This window comes from Haemaphysalis longicornis, unplaced genomic scaffold (genome assembly GCF_048455015.1).
Source record: "Haemaphysalis longicornis isolate Haplotype H1 unplaced genomic scaffold, Haemaphysalis longicornis Haplotype H1 scaffold_7, whole genome shotgun sequence".
Classification (NCBI taxonomy): domain Eukaryota; kingdom Metazoa; phylum Arthropoda; class Arachnida; order Ixodida; family Ixodidae; genus Haemaphysalis; species Haemaphysalis longicornis.
In genome coordinates this window covers 90,375,418-90,402,213 of record NW_027526422.1, presented here as the reverse complement: position 1 = coordinate 90,402,213, position 26,796 = coordinate 90,375,418, and the positions used below count along the sequence as shown (strand labels likewise).

At 47.7% G+C, this 26,796-nt stretch overlaps 1 protein-coding gene and 1 non-coding gene across 2 annotated transcripts in view; one reads left to right on the top strand and one right to left on the bottom strand.

Moving 5' to 3' along the window:
- Positions 1–3,177: 3,177 nt before the first annotated feature.
- Trnam-cau (transfer RNA methionine (anticodon CAU)) lies at positions 3,178–3,250 on the bottom strand. The gene has a single exon. It is a non-coding gene; the product is annotated as a tRNA-Met (tRNA).
- Positions 3,251–3,482: 232 nt separating this feature from the next.
- LOC144146066 (caspase-7-like) overlaps positions 3,483–26,796 on the top strand; it is a 47,469-nt gene continuing 24,155 nt past the window's right edge. The window contains exons 1-3 of the mRNA XM_077677992.1: positions 3,483–3,700; positions 21,345–21,603; positions 25,452–25,528. Coding sequence (XP_077534118.1) covers positions 3,563–3,700; positions 21,345–21,603; positions 25,452–25,528 — 474 coding nt within the window. The 5' untranslated portion in view covers positions 3,483–3,562. The remainder of the gene's footprint in view (positions 3,701–21,344; positions 21,604–25,451; positions 25,529–26,796) is intronic.

Here is a 26,796-nt window from a genome sequence, read left to right as displayed (position 1 = left end):
TTACCAAGACGTGCAACAGCAAGTTCACAAAAAATACCCAATCTAAATAATTACAAGCACACCTCCCAACAAGAAAAAAGCGCCCTGAGGCAGCCGCTGTACAGGGAGATAAGGACGTAACGATGCGTCAGGCCTGCCATTCGAACCACGGGCGGAGAACATCGGGACACAAGACGTGAACACCCGGCTGCCGTCGTCGTCGTGCACAAAAAAGCGGCATGATCAAATAACGCATTCTTTCCTCCATGAAATAACGTAAATATGACGTTTGTTTTGTGACGTCACGGGAAGTCACGTGATTACTTTAGCTTGACGTCACTTCTGCGTGGCAGCAGCCGTTACCAGGGGGGCGCAGCTCGTGCCACGCGCGTGGCAGGAGACTTAACCTTATTTAAAATACGTTTCTATGGATGCGCAGAGTATTTAGGGGGGATTTTTCGGTAAAATTAAGCAGTTGTGAGTTTGCGTCTGTCATGTGGCATTCCGTGTGTCATTTTCATATACCGACATGAATCACCTTGTCCAGATGTCTCACTCAGCATAACCAAATGCCTAATATGGTCACATCTTAACCTCTTAAGGTGGACATTATAAGTTTAGAGAAAGAGGAGAAAACGCGTAATATAATGCACGTTGTTGCCAACATGTGTGAGGGGTGTGTGCCATGACTCACTGTTTCTTTTTAATTTTTTCCCACAATTCTTGCTTTCAATACAATTTTGAAAAAGGCGAGCCACAATTCCTGGACAATCTCGGACCAAAGGGGGGTTAATCAGTTTTGAAAATACGTGTTAAAATACCGCTTTTCACCGCTACAGAACACGACGCCTTGTGTAGTTTCGATTGTAATAGTGATAATCATAGTTTGGCTTTTCGCGTTACGTGCATTCTCTTCTCGCTGCTCTTGCAACGTTGGCACCCCCCCCTCCTCCTTTTCCGAAAAAAAAAAACGAAATGCACAGAATTTTATTTTTTAACCAGTCCTCAAGAAGTAATAATCAGTTTACAAAACAAAGTAGTTACCGGGAACCCGTTGCGCTGATTCGCAACGAGAAATAAAAAGGAAATGTTTTACTACATCTGCAACAGCGCAACTTCATTTATTGCCATCTTTAAGGTTCGTAAGCGACCTTATACGCAAGAATGCAAACACATCTCGCCGTTGCAGGCACCTGTTAGATTTTAAAAGGAACGCAAATGATCAACAGAGCAGCCGTAACAGAAAATTTGTGCTCACTAGTCCCAGAAGCTTGGTTTGCACACTGTAAACCTTCTTGCCACTTTGCGAAAACCTAGCTAAAAATGAGATGTTGATTGTACTGCGTGCGTTGACAATTCAATTCGCAAGTTCACTTGCGACGAAAGCCGTAAATAAGTGTTCCGAAACCGTTATTCATCAAACCTTCCTTCAGAGTCGCTAAACTTTCATTTAAAAGACCCGTTAGAGCGGTTACATTTATATATCTGCACTGATCAAAATTCAGTAATCTTATGTTGCCTTTTGAGCACACAAAAAATAGAAAGAATTTCGGGACAGAGTGTTGCCATTTCAGGGCATCCCACAAATGCAAGAATGCGTCATGCTACCAGTGAAAGCGAACTGAAGTTCAGAGATCGAGGCTTCCTGATTTGTTTCTATTTATGCTAAGCTTTATTGAAGGCTCAAAGCCATAGTATAGTGCCTAGAATATATATTCTAGGCACTATAGCCATAGTCTGGAAAGATCGAGCTTGCTACGAGCCACAGCGTTCATTGTCACAATTACGGCCATTCTGAGATTCCCGATGAGTCGTCGCTTTTTTTGGCGTAGTAATGAAAACTGACTGCCGCTTCCATGCTATACATTGCACGTTGAGGAACCGAATTCCACTCTTGTTTGAACCTTTCGTGCGCACATACGGCGAGAAAAAGGCACGAAGCGCGCCCACAGTGTGCATTCTTACGGGCCGCTCAGCGCAGCATCCACACTAGCAGCGCGACGCTGTCGCCACCTACATGTCGAGCTCGCGGCTGGCCGAGGGCAGCGCTGCCCTCTCCCCACCTGCCCTTCAGGGGAGGAATTAGCGCGGATGTGACGTCACGTTTGCTCGCAGCGTACCCGGAGGACGGGTCCCGCCGCCGCCACCGTAGCGTGAGCCTCCGCTAGCCGCTATGCTAAAACTCTGTGGCGCTAGTCTTGATGCTGAGCGTGATGATCGGAGTGAAATATAAATGTTGTTAGTTGAGTTCACCGCATTCTGTCATAAATAAAGTTTTTGGATGCGCGTACGTGACCTCAAACTACAACTTTTTTCGAGCATTTCTCTGTCAGCAAACCCCATTTACAACCCACAATATTCACTCAATTCCGGCGTACTACAGTATAACGGGCCAGCCAGAGGCAGGCAGAGCGAACCCAGGCTTCCCGGACTACAAAAAGCCTACCACCGGGCGGCCGCCCATGATCACATCACCGCCTGCAGCTAGATAAAATAAAAGTTTATTCACATACTTATATATCCATCACTTATTTTTGACAATTAAAAGCTTCTGGGGGCCGCCCAGAAGCTTTTCACTTAGCTTCTGGAAGCTTTTCACCAGAAGCTTTTCACTCCCAGAAGCTTTTCACAAATGTTCACTTACTTATCACTGAATTTTGACTTAGTCAAATTTCTTTTAAAAAATGTTCGGTTTTGAGAAAAGGAAATCGGCCGAAGTGCACATACTAGACATAATCTCAAAAGCTAGAAATATTTTTATTTTCTTCAGTAATTCTCGGCTCCGTATTGGGTTTTCAGAGTGATATAGCCACCCTCGTATCCGTATCCCTACCCTTTATTTATCTTCCCTTTATTTACCGTTAGTTGAAGTAGTTAAAACATTAATGAAATCTGTAATTTCACCCTTTTTTCCCACGAAATTACCGTTACAGAAATGCAACCTGTCTCCATTAAAACTGTATTGGTACTTTTGCATTCCCCTTTTCCTCACTATTCACTCTCCTTTGCCTCACTCTCCCTGCGAGGGCGACGCAGGTATCTGTGTAAATAAAGAAAAAATAAGTTACCCGTATGTGTCGAACAAAACCATGCAGAAGCAACATGAACGCAGACGAGTAAAGAAATGTCAGCCTTGATGACATGTACACAATAGGCACCGTAAGGTGATTTAATACAGAGAAAAAAAAACAGCCGCCTTGCCCCGGGTGAGGCTCGAACTCACGACCTTCAGATTATGAGACTGACGCGCTGCCTACTGCGCTACCGAGGCGGACGTCAGGGAACGAAATAATAGCCATTATAACCAGTCACTTTACGCACTTGCATGTACAAGTTTGTTTGCATGAGTTCCATAAGACAATATCCGACAAAACATTTCAAATGTAAAACTAATACCAGACAGAAAAGTTTGAGGCTTCCCATCTTTCTTCGTCCCTTGTTCTTCTTTGCTCAGTTGGTTCAAAAGTGGCCTATTTCCACGGTAACCGTCGGAATAGTTTAGCATCAGTTAACTGTGCAATCTCTGGTTGTCTGGTTGTGTGCGTGTGATTGTGTTTCGACGATCTGATCGTGTGGATTGAAAATGGACCCCGAGCATCGAAGAAAGTTCAAAGATCCCGAGTTAGTTAGCAGCTTGGCAAGCTGCATCAATTTCGACGTGTTAGCTTCGAGTTTGCAAAGGAGAGGTATTCTAACTGCCGCTATGGTCGCCGATATTTGGGTGAGATCGTCGTTTGTTTCTGCCTTGGTTGATTAATTGCGTGAAACTCCGCAGCCTTTATTACAAAAAAGTCGGACAGAGAGAGGGGGAGTTTGAATATGTGCGAAAACATTTCATTGATGTTCAGCCTTGTTGCACCAGGGGTGATTCAACCACAGGGTAGGTAAACTACTATCCCACTATCATTGTTGGTACTAGTCGCGGGAAAAAACGGGCGCTTCGGCTCGCTCTGGAGTTCCTTGACCTTTACTGCCATCCGAAAACGCAACAAGTCGCAATCAAAACCTTGCAGGGGTGCGCTGATGACAGCTTCACAGATGTCGCCGACATTTTTAGGACGTATTATTTAGCGCTCGACACGATTTGTACAACCGTGTGTATATTTTATCTCCATCGACCATGTTTGTTTCCTCCATAAGCGTGTCACGTATTTATAAATTTGGGTTGCGTTTTATTGCCGCGTGACGTAGCGGACAATCCACAAAATCGCGGCAGCGCGGTAAATTCAAAATCACACAGAGCGACAGAAAAACAGATGACGCTGGACAATGTCCGGCGAGCGTTGCACCAATAAAGCATTGGCTGCGATTGCGCTGCGTTCACATTGCTTTCACCCTTGTTGCTTGGGGGCGCACATCAGGTTAAAATGGTAGTTGATGCCCCCCCCCCCCCCCCCCCCCCCCCCCGACCTCTTTTTTTTTTTTTCACAGAATCTTGGCTTTTCCCATTAGTGCTTATAAACGTACAGCGGAATGTGCAGGAAATGCAAGGCTAAGTAGACAAAACAGGAGAGATTGAGAATGACGGCGACAAAATGCCAATACTGGTAGACAATAAATTGAGAGACAGGCAACCAATGCTGCTTAAAAGAGCAAGCATGACCACTGAAACTTAGAACGTGGAGCAGGATTGGCGTGGTGTATGAAGTGCATGCAAGGAGTGCCGCATTAAAGGCTTTTGAAGTCTGAGCAAGGTATGCACAGGTTTGCAAAAGAGCGATGAGATGCTCGCATATTCTCAACTATCTATAGTCAACAAATTATTTCATTTTCTTTTTTGTCAGTTGCCAGTGCTCTTAGTTGTGGCTGATGGCAGTGGAGGTGAATTAAAAACTATTTTTATTGTGTGGCTGTTAATTCTATTTTGACAAGTCTTAAACAGTAGTTTTGTTTGATAGGTGACCGGTAAGAAGTGCAAAGGCTCATGGATACAGTGTTTTCTCCCACTGAATGCCACCATTTCCAGTTGGGAGCTTTCCTGGCTTCCCATACGCCGGCGGCTTTCACGTGCACGTGCTTGTTGTTGATCTGCTTCCTCTAGGAAAAAAAGTGCGCATGCATCAGGAATTACATAACAACAATTGACCCTACAAGGGGTTCATCTGACAGGAAAGCACCCTGTGACAAAGAAACAACATGCACACGTGCGCCTGAAAGCCGCCGGCGTACGGGAGGGCAGGAAAGATCTCAAACCGCAAGTCGAGAGAGCAGACGACGTACCCATTAGCCTTTACACTTTTTCTGGAATACATGTATTCTGGAATATAAATATCACAGTACATGCATTGGGTGCCCGAAATATAGATACTGAGAAATGTTTACTTCAAAGATACATTTGCAGGCACAGAAAAAAAGTATTCTGGAATGCACATAAAAAATACAGGTACTGAAATACTCTTTTTTTTTTTTTTATCGCGACCTCATGTTCTAAAACACGTTTTATGATGTGTCACGTATTTCAAAGTGTCCCGCACGGGGCACCTTGAGTAATCTTGGTGACGGTGAGTGGCGACACCGCGTACCCCGAGCCCCCCATGCTTAAGTTGTTACCTACTGTAGGCGAACGGTTCGTCCCCTTCCCATTTTTTTGCGTTTCCTTGTGTATTTTATTTTAGTGTCAATGCTCTGTTTTGGTTTCGGACCTCTGTTTCTTCTTACGTCGAGCTGGCGAGCGTGTTCCCACGGTCGCCTTGTTGCTCGCCGTCCCGTGTGCTGTGTTTATGACCTACCGAGCGGCGCCAAGACATCCGACACCGGTGGCTACGTGGTCTGGGACCGGGGCGCGAGACGGACTGTGCCGGGAAGTCGAGCGTTCCGTCCCGTGTGCTGTATTTATGACCTACCGAGCGGCGCCAAGACATCGGACACCGGCGGCTAAGTGGTCTGGGACCGGGGCGCGAGACGGACTGTGTCCCGGCAGTCGAGCGTTGAGCGTCTACGAGTGTGCGTGTGTGGTGAGAGCCCTGAGCGGATCGCGAGAACGCGTATGTAAGCGAAAGAGACGGCGCCGCCCAGGCGCATTTGTCAGTTTTGTACGAACCCAAGTCAATAATTAAACAGTTTGTTTTTGCCTTCTCCTACGAATTGTACGGAAGCTTTTATTCGACCGTCTGTCTTCAAGCAAGAAAACGACCTGGAAGTTAATTCGAGAAATCGATAGCTAACATTTTTCAGAAGTGGGATTCATCGGACTCCAAAAATCGGCCAAGTCTACGCCTTGTAAAACAACCGGTGTCACCGACAGCCTCCATCGAAGCATCAGCAGCTAAAACGTCTTCGGCAACAAGGAACAACCGGCCACGGGTTGTGAGTTGACCAAGAACCCTTTTTGCGAACTCAGAGAACTTAGAGCGAGCCATTTGAGCGTGCTGTGATAAGAGGTTTTTGTAGTGTGTGCGTATTTCTTAGTATGGGAGCCTTTTAGTTTCTTAGACCAGTGCGTTGAGTGTAAATTGTAATGAGTGTCGACTGAGGTATGCATTCACTTTTTAGCTGAAGTGCGAGAGCTAGGAGTGAGCGCGGGATGCTAATTGTGAGTTTTTTTTCGCATGTTTATGTTACTCGAAGTGCGTTCTGAAGTGTGTCCGTGTTGAAAGAGAGTTTTGGTTGCGCGAGTGGTCACGTTTGTTAGCAACTGTTGTGAGTCGACGCGCAAGAGTTTTACACGGCCAGTTGGGTTTTTGTTTGTTCTGGGATTGCAGGTTTTTAGACAGTTGTTTGGGGTGAGAACTGTTTGAGACGACCGTTTAGAAAGGTGTGACATGGGGGAAGACAGCGAGCAAACGTTCTCGGTGAGCGACCTCATGAAAATAATCATCGAAAAAGACAAACTGATAACAGAATTGCTCGTTGAGAGAAACAAACCCGCAGGTGCTGTGTCGACCTTTCAGATTATGCCAGACCTCAGTAAGGCCATTCGTGACTTCACGGCTGAAGGCGATTCAGCCTTAGCAAGTGACTGGCTCGAAAATCTGAACAGGACGGCAACACTGCACAAGTGGCCGCCAGAGTTCAAATTAGAGACTGCGAACTCCCACTTGGCTGGACCGGCTTTGGATTGGTTCCGTAGCCGTCGTTCGAGGATAAAATCGTGGGAAGATTTTGAGACTCGATTCCGACGCAGTTTTGTCAGCCAAACGAATGCAGCAGAAAGGTACGAGAGGATGAAAGAACGTATCCAGCAGAGGAATGAGACCACCACGGCGTACTTTCATGCTAAGGTACGACTGTGCACCGAGGCGCGTCTCGACTTTCAGGAGACCCGCGAGCAGGTCCTGGTAGGCTTGAGATCAAGCAGTTTGTGTTCGATGTTGATGGGTCGCACGCATGACGATGAAGACGACCTACTCCACGACATCGAGGAGTATGAGCGTGTGGATAGGCAAAGACAAGAACGTCTTGAAGTTGCAAAGGCAAGCAAAAAGGAGGAGTTCGTGCAAGGGCAGGATCCGGGACAGACAGACCGAAAAAAATCAACTGGGCCCCCGACCAAGGACACAAGACCGCCGCTCAAAAACGACAAGGGTGAGCTGAAGTGCTACAACTGTAACAACTACGGCCACATTGCCAGAGACTGCGCCGAACCGAGGCGTGAGCTCAAATGCCTGCGGTGCAGAAAATCTGGGCACACACAACGCCACTGCAAGGAAGAAGCAAACTTGGTGGCCAATTTCGAGGGCAAGGGGCACGGTCCCCCGATAAAACTGGTGGTGGTTGACGATAAAGCCAAGGTCGTCGGCCTCGTTGACACAGGGAGCTCCAGTTGTATTATGCGCGCGTCTGCGGCCAGCCGTTGCGGCGCCGTGTTGGAGGAAAGCGACATGCCCCTGTACGGTTTCGGGAGCGTCAGTACGCCGGCAGCGAGGACACTTGGGAGCTTCAGCGCTGACTTAGAAATCGATGGCGTCACAGTGAAGATGGTCCCTATTCTCGTGGTTGCTGATGAGGTGCAGTCTGTCGACCTACTCGTGGGACGCACGTTCACAGAAATGCCAAACGTGACATACGGCAGCATGGGAGGTTGCATACGTTTTTGGAGCAGAAGTGACTGCCCGTTTAGACATTTGGAGCCCACTTTGTGTGACCACATGACCCTGAGGGTTACAGAAGACACTGAGCTGAAGGCCGACGTGGTGAACTGGGTTTCCCTGTCTGCCGACTCTGACCTCACGGGACCGGTAATTGTGAGTAGAATGGGCAAGGAAGTACTGGTCGATATGTGCGAGGGTAAGGTCAGTCTGCCAGTTTTTCCGAGCGCAAGCGAGGATGTGGTTGTCAAGAAAGGGCAACAGTTTGGGCGGGCAGAGCCAGTTAATGTGTTGGAGGAAGTGTTGGAGGAAGCCTTCACTCCTACAGGAAGTTCGGAGAATGCCAAGCGTAGTGAGGCATTCCTGATGACGGCAAGAGAGCCGATATCACTGCAAGAAGTTGATGTTGGCGGCAGTACTACCTGCATCGAGAAAGTGGAACTTTTGCAACTGCTAAACGAGTACCGCGACTGCTTTGCAATGAATATGGAGGAGCTGGGTTGTACACCTCTCCTCGAAATGGACATCAAAGAAGTTCCCGGCAGCTCTCCAGTCGCTATGCGACCCTACAAGACGAACATGACAGGAAGAGAGACCATGAAGAAGATCGTTCGTGAGTGGAGGGCGCGAGGAATTGTCACCGATACGCACTCTCCATACGCGAGCCCGGTACTCCTGGTGACTAAGAAGAGCGGAGAAGAGCGACTTGTCGTGGACTACAGAAGGCTGAATGCACAGACCATCAAGGAAAAATACCCCCTGCCTAGCATTGACGACCAGCTTGAGAGCCTTTCAGGGGCCAAACTATACACAGTTTTGGACCTCGCTCACGGCTACTTGCAAGTTCCGCTCTCGGAGAGCGCGAAAGAAAAAACCGCTTTCATTACGCCGGACGAAACAGGGCAGTTCGAGCGAATGATGTTTGGACTCTCAAACGCGCCAGCTGTGTTTCAGCGCTTAATGAACAGAGTGCTTGGAACACTCAAGGGTAGTGTTGCGCTTTGTTACCTCGACGATATCCTGATTCCCGCCAAGGACTGGAAAGAGCTGATCAGTAGGTTGAGAAGCGTACTGCAGGCGCTTAGAGAGGCAAATCTCACCTTGAGATTGAGCAAGTGCGCTTTCGGGAAAGACAGCGTCGACTTTCTGGGATTTCACTTGAAGAACGGTGAAATTCACCCTGGGTACGAAAAAGTTCGAGCGATCAACAAATTTCCTCGACCGATGAACGTTCATGAAGTGAGAGGTTTCCTTGGACTGACGGGATTCTTCCGTCGTTTCATCCAGAACTACGCAAGAATCGCTGAACCACTAACCAGACTCACCAAGAAGCACACGAAGTTTCAGTGGGGTAGTGAGCAAGATGAAAGCTTTGAGCAGTTGAAGCAGAAGCTTACGAGTGAGCCGGTGCTGGCTCTTTATGATCCAGATGCGGAGACAGAGCTGCACACGGACGCTAGTTCGAAGGGGCTGGCTGCGATGCTCCTTCAACGCAGGGAAGGTAGCGATAAGTGGCGACTCGTGTATTGTGTGAGCAAAAAGACGACTGAAGCAGAAAGCAAGTACCACTCATCTAAACTAGAACTGATGGCCATTGTGTGGGCGGTTGATCGATTGCGTTCCCTCCTGCTAGGCCTACAATTTACGGTGGTGACAGACTGCCAGGCGCTAGTATACATGAACGCTCAACGCACGACGAAGCCACAAATAGCTCGCTGGTACGACATGATCCAGGAATTCGACTTCTCTGTGAGACACCGATCTGGCACGCGCATGCTTCACGTGGATTCACTGAGCCGCAGCCCAGTGGAGGAGCCGTCTGAGACGTTAGACAATATTGTGGAGGCTCGAATGGAAGTGTTGGTGGCGGGCACGATTGATGACCAGATGTTGACTGTTCAAAGAGGTGATAGGGAGCTTAGAGAGCTGATCGACATACTTGAGAGGCCCTGTGACAACCGTACTGCGAATGAGGCCGCGAAAACACGTGGTTACGCGCTGTGCAATTCTAAGCTCATGAGAAAGGGTACTGATGAGGTCGCCGACAAAGTTGTCGTACCCAAGTCTATGAGAAAGGCGATTGTGGTCAGGTGCCATGATCTGCAAGGTCACTTTTCCACAGACCGGACAGTCGCAAAAATCAAGGAGAAGTTTTGGTTTCCTAGAATGCGCCGGTATGTCAGGAGACATATTTCACAATGCTTCGAGTGCATCTACAACAAAGTTCCAGGGGGCAAGAAACCCGGGCTGCTCAACCCCATTCCGCCGGGTAACCGACCATTTGAAGTCTTGCACTTAGACCACTTGGGCCCCTTCGCGAGAAGCAAGAAAAAGAACCAATACCTGCTGGTTATTGTGGACAACCTCACCAAGTTTGTGAGACTTTTCGCCACCCGTGACACTTCTGTAAGGCCTGTTCTCCGAGCGTTGGAAGAGATGATTTGGGAAAGAGGTCTCCCGAGGACGGTAATAACTGATCGGGGGAGCTGCTTCACGTCCAAGGTTTTCGAGGAGTTCTGCGCTGAAAGAACGATAAAGCACGTGCTCAACTCAACACGCCACCCGCAAGCAAATGGCCAAGTAGAGCGAGTAAACCGCACAGTGATGCCGGTCATTGCGGCGCATATTGAAGACCCGGAACATCGTGACTGGGACGGGAGACTGCGAGAGATCGAGAGCTTCCTAAACAACGCCGTGAACAAGACGACAAACAGGACGCCGTTTGAGCTAATCCACGGCTACAAGCCTGATTTCTACGCTGCCGCTTTGCAGCAGTTGGTTGACCCGGCCGAGGAACGAAAAGACCCGAACGAGCTACGAGAAAAGGCCCGAGAACGCATCCTGAAGGAGCAAGAGGAGAGTAAACACGCTTACGACCGTCGCCATTTTCCGGCGAAACTGTACGGGGTTGGGGAGGTGGTCTTCATGAGACGGGGACCGGAACACACCGGGGAGCCCACCAAGACGCAGGCGAAATATCGTGGTCCACTCGTAGTGACTCAAGTTTTGCCTGCCGATACATACCGTGTCGCTCAACTGGGACAGCCTGGAAGAAGGCGATTTGCAACAACAGCACACGCGTCGCAGCTGAAAGGTTGGTCGTCAACAGACGAAACTTCCCACTTGGAAGATGACGAATTGTCATCAGAAGAAGGCAGCGACTCTGAGGAAGACCAAGTTACCGTGCAGCTACCACGGCGTTCAACCCGCAAGCGTACTGCACCCAGTTGAAAGTTGAAGCTGGGAAAGTTCATCTGCACATTCTCGTATTTTTGCGCTAGTGAATGTGCAGTGAAATATTCACATATATTCACTTATGTTTGTAATCGTTTTTTTTTTGCCACTTTATTGTGTTTCGCGCCATTGTACCTTTTGTACGAGTAAGGAAATTACCTTATTGTGTGTGTTTTGCTACTTCAGGGATTTTGTCTCGAGTATGAGGGCCGAAATTCAATGTCGCACGGGTCCTACGAATACTCTGTGTTACCTGTGTTTATCGTTAAACAGTGAGCGTTGGTGCGAAAGAAACGTTGTCTTGTAGTAACTTGTGCGCCATTTTTTCTGCGCTTTTTTTTCATTTTCTTTGTTCGTATGCACGATGTGATCAACTGTTGTGAAGATTTTCATGTGTCTATTGCTCTAAAATGACGGTCCTATTAACGGGGACGTTAATTTCTGTCAGGATGCCCGAATGTAGGCGAACGATTCGTCCCCTTCCCATTTTTTTGCGTTTCCTTGTGTATTTTATTTTAGTGTCAATGCTCTGTTTTGGTTTCGGACCTCTGTTTCTTCTTACGTCGAGCTGGCGAGCGTGTTCCCACGGTCGCCTTGTTGCTCGCCGTCCCGTGTGCTGTGTTTATGACCTACCGAGCGGCGCCAAGACATCCGACACCGGTGGCTACGTGGTCTGGGACCGGGGCGCGAGACGGACTGTGCCGGGAAGTCGAGCGTTCCGTCCCGTGTGCTGTATTTATGACCTACCGAGCGGCGCCAAGACATCGGACACCGGCGGCTAAGTGGTCTGGGACCGGGGCGCGAGACGGACTGTGTCCCGGCAGTCGAGCGTTGAGCGTCTACGAGTGTGCGTGTGTGGTGAGAGCCCTGAGCGGATCGCGAGAACGCGTATGTAAGCGAAAGAGACGGCGCCGCCCAGGCGCATTTGTCAGTTTTGTACGAACCCAAGTCAATAATTAAACAGTTTGTTTTTGCCTTCTCCTACGAATTGTACGGAAGCTTTTATTCGACCGTCTGTCTTCAAGCAAGAAAACGACCTGGAAGTTAATTCGAGAAATCGATAGCTAACACTACCGTGGCTAGAAGTTCAAAGGTGAAGGGTTAGAAGCCGTGAACGGTGGCCGTCGGAGCCTTGGTCAAGCTCCGGCCGATGGGCTCCCTGCCTGTCTATCAGGCAGGGAGCTCCGGGACCTCTTTGACTGCCAGGGTAAGGTCAAAGGAGAAAGTACCCCCGTCTCCCTGCTTTCCAATGTATCATATGGCATTTTCCAAACCCCCCCCAGACGTGATCGGCCCCCGAAAAGGGGCCGCACCGAAGTTTCCTTTCCACCACTTCCTGACTTGAGTCCTCCGAAACCAAACAACTATCCTCGCTTCATCGTGATGGAATCTGTAGACCAATCAAAACCTCTTGCTTCACAGTCGGTATTTCTCATTTCAAAGTTTCTTGACGGTATTGTTGGAGGGTCGTATAAGGCCAAAAAACAACGAACCGGTGAAATTCTTGTCGAGGTCAGTAGCCAGGATCAGGCCAATAAACTCCTTGCTCAAACCAGCATCGCCGATCTGCCAATCCGAGTCACGCCCCACCACAGCCTAGACAGCTCCCAGGGCGTGATTTCCGAGTATGACCTACTAAATGAATCTGAAGCTGACCTGCTGGAGGGCCTTCGTAGTCAGGGCGTAACAGCGGTCAGGCGCATAACCATCCGCAGAGACGATAAACAAATACCGACAAAGCACCTCATCCTAACCTTTGACAAGTCCACCCTTCCAGCATTCATCAACGCAGGTTACATCCGATGTTCAGTCCGGCCCTACATCCCAAACCCCCGGCGCTGTTTCAAGTGCCAACGGTTCGGGCACGGCACAAACTCCTGTCGCGGCCGACTGATCTGCGCAAAATGCGCCCAGCACGACCACCCGTCCGACAACTGTAACGTTCAACAATTTCTTTGCGTAAACTGCCAGGGTCCACATGCGGCCTACTCCAGAAAATGTGAGAAGTTTCAATTAGAAAAGAAAATCATCAACATCAAAGTCACTGAAAACATGACGTTCCAAGAGGCGCGAAAGAGGTTCACCTCTTTCCCCCTGGGGAGGAACGCCGATGCAGCTCGCCGGGGGGCGGAGCGGCGGCTGGTTTCGGCGGAGACGCAGTACTGCGAGTCAGACTTGGTCCCGCCCCCGCCCCCCCATGGGTTGCCCCTGGCAGCCCAACCCGCCTCCGCACCGCTTGCTCACCCAGCAGCGGCTGTGGTGGCAACAACGTCTGTTGGGGATGCCGCTGCATCCACTGCTTCCTCTCCACCAGCCCAAAGCACACGCAAGGGCACGGAGATGGAGACGGAGGCAGTCGCAGCGACCCCCTCCCCCGCCTCACTGCCCGTGCCATCTGTGGTGCTCCCCACGCCTTCGGCACTGGCAGCGCAGGCAAAGAACACCCGAAAGGGTACCACGTCAAGGGGGCCCAGTCCGCTGGGCACCCCCTTGCCTTCAGATGACGACATGGACGTCGAGCCCTTCCGGCTTTCATCGCAGCGGAAGGAACGGGCTGCGACGTCCAGGTCAGTAGAGAAGGCCAGAAAGCCCCTCCCAAGAGTCCAAGCCCCGAAAGACCCTACATAAATAATCACACTCCAGTAGCTCTAACACATCATAATGGGAAGAGAAAACATACTTCAATGGAACTGCAGAGGCCTTCTGAATAATCTTGACGACGTGCATGAGATTCTGCATGCCAACCAGCCAAGTTTAATGTGTGTCCAGGAAACACATCTGAATTCTAAACACACAAATTTCTTGAATAGTTACCTGGTATACAGGAAAGACAGGGATGGCTGCACACACTCTTCTGGCGGTGGGGCCATAATCGCCCGCAAATCCTTAGCATGCCACCCTGTCACCTTGAACACCGTTCTTGAGGCTGTAGCTGTCCGCACAATAATTTTTAATAGGTTGATAACGGTATGCTCCATTTACATCTCTCCTGATCTTGCACTTCTGAGCTCTGACTCTGAGGCGCTGGTCGACCAGCTTCCTGAACCGTACATCTTAACAGGCAACTTCAATGCACACAATTCTCTTTGGGGCTCTTCTCGCACGGATGCCCGAGGTCGCCTGATAGAGAAATTTTTAACATCCTCTGGAGCATGCCTTTTCAACAAGAAACAGCCTACATACCATAACATAGGACACAATACATACTCAAATCTTGACCTGGCTATTGGTTCTGCAATTCTCTTTCCATGTCTTGAGTGGGGTGTGGGCACTGACCCATATGGCAGTGACCACTTCCCCACCTCACTGACATATATAGGTAAAGGCCCATGCAGTCCATCTTCCCATAAAAGGTTTAATGAAGCAAGAGCTAACTGGAATACATTTACAGAGACATCCAAACTACACCACACATCCATAGGACACCTACACGTTGAAGAAGCTACCCAACTGCTCACGGCGCACATCCTCGACGCCGCCGAAATGTCCATTCCCCACGCCTCTGGTGCCCCGCGCAACCAGAGGAGGCCGTGGTGGAATGAGGACTGTAGGCAGGCGCAAGAGGCCCAGAACAAGGTGTGGGGTATCCTTCGTCGATACCCCACGTCGGATAACCTTATTTTGTTCAAACGGGCCAAGGCGTTTGGAAAACGTGTGCGCCGTGAGGCAAAACGAGAGAGTTGGCACACCTTCTTGACATCCATTAATTCATACACAGACACACACAAAGTCTGGACACGTATACGCAAGCTCAAAGGACAACAGACACACAGCCTGCCCCTGGTTAGCACAACAGGGGACACACTGGAAGACCAGGCTAACACACTTGCACAACACTTCGAACACGTGTCTAGTTCAGCACACTACACAAACACTTTCATGAAACACAAAACATCTGCAGAAAAAAAGCCCTTACACGACAAAGACAAATCAAAAACTTCTTACAACTCTGAATTCACTCTCTATGAGTTGAGGGCTGCCCTGAGCACGTGCAAACCTTCAGCTCCAGGCGCAGATAAGATTACATACACCATGATACAGCACCTACACCCAGACACTCTTGAAACACTCTTACACCTATACAATAAAATATGGCTTTCGGGGCTCATTCCACGCTCTTGGAGGGAGGCCATAGTAGTGGCTTTCCTAAAGGAAGGGAAGGACCCTTCCTCTCCCGCCAGTTATCGTCCCATTGCCCTGACAAGCTGCCTGTGTAAGCTCTTCGAAAAGATGATAAACAGGAGACTCGTGTACTTCTTAGAGTACAACGGTCTTCTCGAGAGCTGCCAGGCAGGCTTTAGGGCGGGGCGATCTACGAACGATCAACTCGTTGCGCTAGAGTCATATATTAAAGATGCTTTCCTCCATAAGCAGTACTGTATGACAGTATTCTTTGATCTTGAAAAGGCGTACGACACTGCTTGGCGGTACGGCATCCTCAGCGATTTGAAGTCCTTTGGCATGTCGGGTAACATGATGAATACGCTTGTTAGTTACCTGTCTGAAAGGACGTTTCGCGTGCAAGTTGGAGCTGCACTCTCTAGTGTTCATGTGCAGGAAAACGGCGTGCCGCAAGGTGGTGTTTTGAGTTGCACTTTGTTTATTGTAAAAATGAATTCTCTTCAGAAGGCACTGCCACCATCGATCTCCTGTTCAATATCTTTCAAATCTTGTAACTTGTCTATCTGCGAGCGCCAAGTGCAGCTTGGTGTGAACAAGCTAGCCGGCTGGGCAGATAGCAACGGTTTTAAATTTAATCCAGGAAAGTGCACTTGTGTTCTGTTTTCCAAGAGGCGTGGCATTCGGCCGGATCCAGACATTCGACTCCACGGTGTCTCTATTCCTGTAAAAAAGGAACACAAGTTTTTAGGTATAATCTTTGACGAAAAGCTCACATTCATCCCACACATAAAACAACTAAAACATAAATGCTTAAAAACAATGAATATCCTGAAGGTTCTGTCGCACATCTCTTTTGGTGCTGACAAATAACTTCTTTTACATGTTTTTACCAGCCTAATAGGTTCACGACTGGACTATGGTAGCGTTGTCTATGGGTCAGCCACTAAAACATCCCTCAGATTGCTGGACCCTGTGCTTCATCTAGGGCTCCGCTTGTTGTGTGGTGCCTTCCGAACTAGTCCGGTCGAAAGCCTGTATGTTGAGTGCAACAAATGGAACCTACAACGTCAGCGAGCATACACAGACCTCCTTTATGCTTTTAAAATTTCATCCATGCCTCACCATCCTTTTAAATCAGTTTTTCATGATACCTCCATGACTGAACTCCTTTTAAATCGACCATCGTTCTCTGCGCCCTTCTCTTACAGAGTTAGAGAGGAAGCGTCAGAGCTTGCTGTCTCCTTTTTAGATACCATCCAAAGTTCTGTAACAGATTTCATAGCACCATGGCATCTCCGCCCTCTGTCATGCGACACATCATTCACACATGTTGATAAAAACCGAGCTCCCACATGTGCAATATTGCAGCACTTCTTGTATTTGCAGCAGAAGTACCAATGTTCTTAATTTTATACGGACGCCTCTAAAACTTCCACCTCAGTGTCCTTAGCGGCTCATGGGCCCGGCCTTAGTGTCACTAGAACTTTTTACAGTAATACAAATATCTTTACTACAGAGGCTTATGGTGTACTTCTGGTTGTTAATCTTATCCTTCAAAGCCACATCCCACAATCCACTATATATGCAGATTCTCTCAGTGTTGTGCGGGCGTTGTCGTCAACAAAGTCTTCAAAAAATCACGTTATAAATTTAATAGTCAAGGGTATTATGTCTGTGTATGTCCACAAATTTGAACTAGTCCTTTGCTGGGTCCCTGGCCATTGTGGTATAGCCGGGAACGAAGCAGTGGATCGAATGGCTGCTGCTGCTACACTCTTGAATACAGTAGACATAACCACATTACCCTACACCGACGTGAAACCACACATCAGACAACAACTTCGCAAAACATGGCAAACACACTGGAGCGAACAAACAGACAACAAGTTACACGTAATAAAACCACTCTTAGGACCATACACCACCGACACACGTAATAGATACACTGAAGTCGCCTTGGCTAGATTACGAATAGGGCACACACATGCAACGCACTCGCACCTGCTCACTGGATCTCCAGGACCTTTGTGCAGCAGGTGCGGAGAGGCCCTATCCGTGGTCCACATCCTCATACAATGTAAGGCACTCAACATTACACGACGCAAACACTTCCCACAACTACACACACGACATATTCCACCACACCCGTCATACTTCTTAGGAGATGTTGCCATGTTCTCTGTTCAGCGCACCTTTAAGTTCCTATCTGAAGTTCATTTCTTACAACTCATCTCATATCGCCCATAGTTTTACCCCTGGTCCTATACACCAGCCACCTTATTTATCTTTTAACCACTCACGTTCTTCACCCTGGCCCTTTACACCAGCCGTGCTCATAGTCATGAACTGACTTTCGATTTCCCTCCTCATCAAATAACTGTGTATTTGGCGCTCTTTGCCCATGTCGGCCTTGCGCCATTAAACTTAAACCATCATCATCGTATTTCAAAGTCAATACATGCACAAATCTGAATGACTAATACAATTGAATCTTGGAGAGAGCTTCACTTGCCACACAAGAAAACAACGTTAGTTAAAAGCAGCTTCTCAAAGACACTGTCTTCCAGGCAACATGGTTTGAGCATGGGGCTCACAAACGAGAAGAAAATTCTCTTTGCTGCTGCAGAAGAGCACAAGTTTGTGTTATAACAAACAAGCACTACCTTCGTGGCTGGAAATTCATGCAGCATGGCGAACACCTTCCTGTGGTCGTTGAGGTATCAAAAGACCTCCGCTCGAACATGCGTCTGCTCCGACCGTCTGATGTTGGGAAGTCTTCATCTTCAAAGTCGTAGAAGCCGTGGTTCATCAAAGGTGATGACACCTTGTCGCATGAGTTCAGCCGACATGCGTCCCATCAGCGCTTCGGTGGGGCCTAATCCCTCGCTTTCCTTTGTGTGACTGCCAGAACTAAGGAGAGCCAGAACACACGCGGCGTGTGGTGGTAATTATCTACTTGGCTGCCTCATCAGTACCATGTCTGGCATTTCAAGCTAACTGCCATCCACCGAGGGAAGCCAGGAGAGGGTATAGAGGGTATTCACTGGAAAGCTTAGCTGTCAATTTATTCGCTTGGCAACGCTGGAAACAGCCACGGACATGGCCGAAGCGCTACGGACATGGCGCGGCTTGTGCCACTGCACCCGCACGCCACAGAAAAAAAAACACCGGCATGCGTTGTCTGCTCCGTTTCAACCCGATTCTCAACGGTGGCGTCAACAGAGATGTTATTAATCGCACTCACATTGGAGTCGAGGCATTACTTTGCCTTCGGTGGGGTAGAGTTTGGAACGTCCAACACACGTCATGCGCTTAGCACGGACAAGTAGCGCCATCCCGCGGAGCCCGACGTAACCAGTGACGGCGCACTCACATGGTTGCCTGCATGCTTGCCTCGCCAGTGAATACAACCTATAAGAAAGCAGGGGTATGACTCATACCAAACAAACAATAAAACAAGCAGACGTCGTCTGTGCATGGGAATAAATGTTTCGGGATACTCATACGTGCCAGAAATACATTTTGCAAATGTATTTCAATACTGAAATTCAAATACTCCAAAGCATCGCTCAGATATACTATTGCGATATCCTAGTATCGCAATACTGCCCAGCCTTGGCCAATAAATACCAAATGTAGTAATTTCTTTTGTTTAAGACGCGTGACGGCACTGGCCAGTGATAGTGTCTGAAGAGAAGGTAACCGTACCGTCATCTCTAAAAAGTGGCCGCAAGGCTTAGATGGAAAGCCTAGTGACGTTCCTGGTGTGTTGTTAAAGGAGGGGCTTGGGTCGGTCTTGTGAATAGTGTGTTAAGAATTTCAGGTATTGGTGACTGATGTGGATCTGGCACTTACACTAAGTAGACAAAGATAACAAAGCGCAACACAGAGTAAGTTTCGTGAGATAACAAAGCTTGCGCTCAGTTTCTCACAGAGAACATAAGCAAACCCAAGACCATGCATATGCAGACAGTCAATTTTTAATACCGAAAGCCATGTGTAGCTTTTTATTGTCGTTTTATTGTACTTTTTTGCTTAATTATGTGCTATGCATTTATACTTGTACTATGTTCGAAAATGAATCGTTTGTAGTTTGTGCAGCATCCTGTCCAGGTCTCACTTATTGGTCATCTACTTGTGCAAACTCCAGTCAACGTATCTCTTAACTTTATTGTTGGCTTTTTAAGTTTGCTTGTAACAATGCAATACTGTTCCAACCACTTGTCCAACTTTCAGCATAAACTAATGTGTAACCTTTGAGGCAGTCATTTCGCATGTTTTCGGCATTGAGTTTATGTCGCAAAATAACAAATAAAAATCACTCAGAGCAGGTAAAAAAAGAGTAAAAAATGTCCTCTGAGCTTAATCCAAAAGGGGTGTGGTTTGGGTAGTTGGTGGTATGATACAAAGGTACGAACAGCACAGAATCACACACCAGTTGACAGTCAGCGCTCGTGGTGTGTGACTTGGAGCTTGGGGGGAAAATTCTTCTATATCGGATATCACAGGTGCCCCCCCCCCTCTTGTGAAAGAAGAAAAGTGGCGTTTTTTTTTTCTGACCCTGAAATATTCATGAATATTCAGCCCATGAACACAACTGAAAATTTTGTTTGCATATCTTTGTTAATACAGTAGCATGACGACAGGCTGTGTCGGTAGGGGAGAGAAAGTCGATGAAACTGCCAACTCTGCCGCTCAGAGTACGACGGCCTGCAATTATTTTTCTACCCGCCGCGGTGGCTCAGTGGCTAAGGCGTTGCGCTGCTGAGTACGAGGATGCGGGTTCGATTCCCGGCCGCGGCGGCCGCTTTTCTGATGGAGGCGAAAAGCAAAAATGCCCGTGTGTACGAGATTCAAAATTAATCCGTAGCCCTCCACTATGGCATGCCTCATCGCCTGCGTTGCGTCGGCGCTTTAAACCCTACAATCAATCAATCAATCACAATTATTTTTCTGTCGCAACTTATGCACCGAGCTTATATAAACAACTTCCATCACCGCTGGAATCATAGCAAATTTTTTGTTTTCAATTTTGAATTTTTTTTTTTTTTCCTTTTCATGTGTCTCATTCTTTTTTCTCTTTTGATGTTACTTCTTCTTTTTGAGCACACCCCTCCCTCCGCAGGCAAGGAAATCCTGTGTACACCCTCGCCCTGGGTACTTGTGAGCATTGAAGGTGTTTGATGTTCAGATATTTTATGCTTATCCCCGTTTCATCCCAGCTGTACAATAGGTTCTGATACTCGGAAGGGATGCTTTGAAATGGGTGAAACTCAGAAGTACCCCTCTTCAATTTAGAAGAACGGCGCTGAAAAGGAGACAAGCAAAGGGAAAGACAAACTAAGCGCAACTGTCGTCTTTCCCTCCGCTTTTCTCGTTTTCAGCGCTGTTTCTCCAAGCAGCGTCATGCACCAACTAGCCCACCTTAGTTTGCTTGTTGCGCTCCTCTTGAAATCGGCACCTGCCGGCTAAACTGATGGAGGAAGTTCAGAACTGGCTTCTCTATTGTGCCATTGCAGCTCGTGACACCTGTGCCTCACTCTTTGACTGACTGGTTGGGTAGAAACCAGCGCATACCGAGCCTAGGGTCATTTGCTCATTTCTGTTTTGTGTAGAGGGCCAATTCCATTTTTTTTTAGTTTTGTACCAACACAATTTGTATTTGAACAAACCTGTTTGTTACTCCTCTGAATCATCGTCGTCCTCATCCTCATCCTCTCATCCTCTTCAATCCCTGGTAGGAGCAGTCAGACTCTTCTGACTCATCATCCTCATCCTCCCATCCTCTTCCACCCCTGGCAGGAGGAGTCAGACTCCTCTTACTCATCATCCATCCTCATCCTCCCATCCTCTTCCATCCCTGCAGGAGCAGTCAGACTGCTCCGGATCCTCATTCTCGCATCCTCTTCCATCCCTGGCAGGAGCAGTCAGACTCCTCTGACCCATCATCCTCAACATCCCATCCTCTTCCGTCCCTGGCAGGAGAATGCGGACCCGGTGGAGCGCACCCTGTGCCTGCTGCAGCGGCTGCCCAAGCGGGGCCCCCTGGCCTACGACCGTTTCCTCTCCGTGCTCCGGGAGCACAACATGCTCAGGGCGGTCAGCCTGCTCACGGGCGACCTGCAGCAGCAAGAGCCTCCGTCGGGGGCTACCCCCACTGGTGTGCCCGCAGCGGCAGCGACGACTCACGTGCGGGCTTTCGGTGGCGGCGATGCCCGCGTCGACTTCTCCCTCAGTAATGGTGCGTGACACTGATGTTGAAGAAACACTGCTACTGTGCAGGTTGAAAGGCAAAATACAAGTTTGGTTCGTTAAAACAACTGCATGGTCGTGATAACAGTGATACCAATTTTATCACAAATGCAGGGGTGAGACAACTGTGCATATTGTGCATTTTCGATACATTTCTGTTTTCCTGCGCCAGGCTGCTCCAAAAGTCTGAAAAAATTGCGGGAATTGTGCCAAACTGCTCCGAAACGGCTTGAGAGGCAAGGATTTAAATGCTTGTGCCAGTTTGATGGGGCAAAAGGCAGAATTGACAGCATGGTTTTCCAAGCGGCTTAAGTGGTGCATTTTTTTTTTTGTAAGGATGGGGTGATCATCGTGGTATTGTTAGGTCAGCCAAACCCCTGTCTTGTGCCTTCCGGACACTGCTCTTTGCTCGCTCGCAAACACGCAAAAGACAAAAAAAAAAAAAAAAAAAAAAGGAAAGATTGTGAAACGAAGCAAACTTTAGCTTCTAAAGCATGATAGGCTCTTCAGCTGCATTTGCTGAAATGGCCTTCCTGATTGGGCATTGCCATGGCAACAAAAAGCATGGCTGCTGGGTGGAGCGGCTGCTGTGTAGTTCAAGCATTCAGTGTGTTTCGGTGATCTTTTCTCTGGTTCAGGTTGCGCGTTCAGTTGGATTCTCGTTTAGTAATTTTATCTGTTGTGGTACTAACAGGGATGTTAAAGTTCGAATGTTGAGAACACGTGCCAGATTGCAGGAAGTGTAACGGCTCAAGGAATCCATTGAAAACAACGTGGGCCTGACTTTGCTGTTGCTTGTATTTGAGCGAGTGTGTTTTGGTGATCTTTTCTCTGGTTCAGGTTGCGCGTTCAGTTGGATTCTCGTTTAGTAATTTTATCTGTTGTGGTACTAACGGGGATGTTAAGTTCGAATGTTGAGAACACGTGCCAGATTGCAGGAAGTGTAATGGCTCAAGGAATCCATTGAAAACAACATGGGCCTGACTTTGCCGTTGCTTGTATTTGAGCGTGAAATGTGGTGCGTGAGTCTGCAATCGGGGTGTGGGAAGTGAACCTTGGAACTCTTTGTGATGTTATAAAACGTCTATTAAGTATAAGAATTGGACTTGGGCAGGGCATGTAATGCGAAGGCAAGTTCACCGTTGGTCATTAAGGGTGACAGAGTGGATCCCTAGAGAAGGCAAGCGTGGCAGGGGGTGGCGAAAAGTTAGATGGGCAGAGGAGATCAAGAAGTTTGCGGGGATAAACTGGTCGCATTTAGCACAGGACCGGGATAATTGGAAATTAATGGGGAGACCTTTGCCCTGCAGTAGGCGTAGATAGGCTGGTGATGATGATGATGAAAACGTTCAGATACCACTGTCTTCCACAGCATGCTGTTCGATTCCCCAGGCTTGCAAACATGCATGCTCGCACTTCAGAATTAGGTTGTGGGGTGTGTTGGGGCATGCGCCCCTGATAGTAGGACTGGTTACGCAAGTGTTAATAATGGCTGCACATGAAGTGAAATATAATGCCAAAAGCAAGGTGGCTGAACATAGAAAAGCTGCTTAAAATATAAGCGGGGCGAACATGCACTTTTGGGATTGAAATGGTGCAACGGCCGCCACCTTGCCCTGTGCAACTTTTGCTGTGGCTCTCTATCTACACTGGATCTTACAAAGCAGTCAGGTATTGCAAAAATAACAATTGCAACATCCAAATGATCGATTGCAGTGTTTTTCAATTTAAAAACTTTTTACGACATTTTGCATTGTCTATGCATACAGCCTCAATACAATTTAAGAAGTTTGCAAGAAGGTAGTGCGGTTCGTACCTAGTGATACTCTGTTAAAAACCCTTTCTCTAAGGGTTACTTCAGTGGTATGTGTATCCCAAACTGATTCAACAGGGTACCTCTGCCCCAGAGTTGCTACAAATTGGATTTTTTAAGCTCCTAAGATGACGTGTCACACGTTGTGAACTGCTCCAAATCAAGGTTCTTCCGCTCCGAAATCAAAAATTTTGCTGCTCCGAAAACGGCTCCCAAATCTGTTTGGGCTGTCTCACCCCCTGCAAACGTCAAACACATGTTGGAGGTATTGCGGGAAACAGGTCGAGCACCAGCAGCTCTCCACCCACTATCTGGCGATTTCACTCTGACATCACAGAATCTCGCTCGCGCCACTGGTGGCAGCCAGTCTCAGCCACTGCCTCGAAACATGAGTTTGATCGCACCACTTAGTGCTAACGTGCAGTTAACAGGCTGATAACTATGCTTTTAGTGCTGCCCCACATCACAGCACTGTAGCGTGATATTTCGAAAGTTTTTCCATATTTGTTTCAGTTTCTTTATCGGTTAGAAATGTCTTTCATGGCTGGAATAAAGTTGAGTGAATTACTGTAGGCTGGTTCTTTCAAATCGAACAAAGTTGCAGTTCGTCTTCATGGCCCCTTGAAGGGTTTATGTCGTCAAATATATGTGTGCATGAGCGCGGGACGGGACAGAGGTTGAGAAAGACCATTAACTCAATGGAGGAAGGAAAACGGAAAGTTTGGAGGCAACAAACGGACTAGGTCATTGCAAGATTGGTATGGTTGGAGGGACATGGGAGGGGCCTTTTTTCATACTGAAGTGGGCAGAAATGGGCTGATGATGATGATGGGGATGATGTGTGAGCGTGCATGCATGTGTGTGTGCGTATGCAGCGTTAAAGTGTTCCCAACGATTCACACTACTCAGAAAACGCCGGTCCTTGGCAACCACGGGGCAAGAATATATAGGAGGCGGAACTGCACATTGAGGCAAGTGCGGGTGAGCAACCAGATAACGTCACAATGAAAACCAAGGCAGAGGCAGACTGCAAAGCTTTGCAGCTGGGGTGGCGAAGGGGAGGGTAGCGGCACCTGATGGGCAAAATGACAGCGGCTGCAGTTCATTCTGTGGCTGCACAGTGAAATGCCGATCGCGGCGGCCGCGCAGTTCCTTCACCTGTGGCAGATGCCACTAGCTTAACTTGTGACGAGCACTTTTGACATTATCTGGCCCCACTAAGAAGCCTCGTTTCCCCTCCTGTCTTATTCTTGCTCGGTGCCTGCAGCATCTTTGACCTTAGCTTACCACAGCAGTGCATAATAGAAACAGGCATCTTTCCCATAGTGTATTTCTCTAGCCACTACGTGCTCATTTGGATCCCGTTTCAGCACGTTCAAAAGGTGAAGGATGTTTATACAAGGCAGAAGCGAGGAAATACAATATGGTGATGCTTTTTGCAATGCTGGATAATGCCAGCGGGCGAGCATAGAGACCAGTTAGTTGTCAAAAGTGTTTGTCGTACTCCTCGAAGGCCAGCCCAAGCAGAACGGAGCCATAGCAGTCCTCATCTTCTTCACTTCTCGAAACCGTCCCACGACAACATTAAACCGTATGTTGGCTTTGGCTATGAATTTCCCAGGTCAGGAGGCAAGTTTCAGGGTTCAGCAAGTTCAACAAGTTGGCAGTAACAGGCTGCCGAGAAAGTTACTGACCCTCGGAGAGGCTAGCTGTACATGTTTGCAGCGACCACCGGCTTTCGCAACTGTGGGGTTTCTTTTTCTAGACACATCCGCCAGGCATGTGAGCCTTCGAAGAGGGCTTACACACCTGGAAGATGCTTGGATGCCTTAGCGCACTTTTTTGTCACAGGGTTGGACTAGCATGCGTTGCAGTACAGCTGATGGAGTACCAACCAGTTGCGCATCTGCGTACAAAGAATTTTCGAATTTTATATTTTCCATGTTGTTACTAGCCGTCCTTCTCAATATATCATCTGGACAAACCTCTGTCAGGCACTGCTTCTAACCCAACTTTCATTGCAGGTCACAGCATGATGGGCGAAACCAGCAGTGCTGAGCTGCGGGTCATTCCGGCCAAGGATTGGAAGCATGGAGATAATGTGAGCATTTTTTTTGTCTTAATGAATGAGTGATGTTCATGCACTATTTGGCTTGGTTGGGGACATCCATGTAACCAGACAGCATGGCTGTAACCTGTCGGCGAAGTTCTGCCTGTCGGGCTTCTCATATTTATTTATTTATTTATTTCACAATACTGCAGGCCAATGTGCTGGCCCAAGCAGGAGTGGATACATCAAAACATAATTGTAGAAAACAACAGACAACAATACAAAAGAAACAAAAGTTTAAGAAGGAAGGTGACGCTCAAGGTCACCAAGAAACCTATTAGAATGAAAGATGTCACACGGCAAACAATTCCAGTCATCGACAGTTCTAGGAAAAAAACTATATTTAAAAGCATTTGATCGGGCAAAAATTGGGGTGAGAGCATGTTCATGACCATGACGAGTACGTCGTACTGATAGCGGTTTAACACAGTCAGGGAGATCAATTTTTACAATACCACACAAACAATTGTAAAGAAAGGAAAGACGACTGAACTTTCTCCGAGCTTCTAAAGTAGAAATGTCATTTAATTGCATTAAGGTGGTCGGGGAATCAAACCTACGATATTTGCCAAAAATAAACCTTACAGCCTTTCTGTTAATACGTTCCAGATTCATAATATCTTTCTTGGTATGCGGATCCCAGATAATGGAAGCATACTCAAGCTTAGAACGAACACAGGCATTATAGGCTAGAATTTTAGTACGCGAGGGTGCAGATACTAGTTTTCTTTTTAGAAACCATAGCTTACGTAATGCAGAAGTGGTAATGTCAGTTATGTGGGTCGACCAAGTTAATTTGCTTGTGAGAGTGACCCCCAAGTACTTATATTTGTCTACATTATTTATGTTAGTGCCTCTTAGAGTATAGTGGAATTGACTAGGACTTAGCTTCCTGGTGATGCGCAGAAGCACAGTTTTTTTAGTGTTTAACTGCATGCCCCCGTTCTGACACCAGTTATCGATAGCGATAAGTGCATCTTGTAAAGCCACATGATCACACGGTGAGGAAATTTGCTTAAAAATGACGCAATCATCCGCGAACAAACGCACAGACACATTTTCAGGAATAACAGAAGCTAAGTCATTAACATAAATTAAAAACAAAAGTGGCCCTAGCACACTTCCCTGTGGGACTCCAGAGGACACACGAAGAACAGTCGATGAAAAATTATTAATCACTACATACTGACGTCTATTTTGAAGATAAGCCTGAATCCACTGAACAATTTTTGTAGGTAATCCTATACGCTGTAATTTGT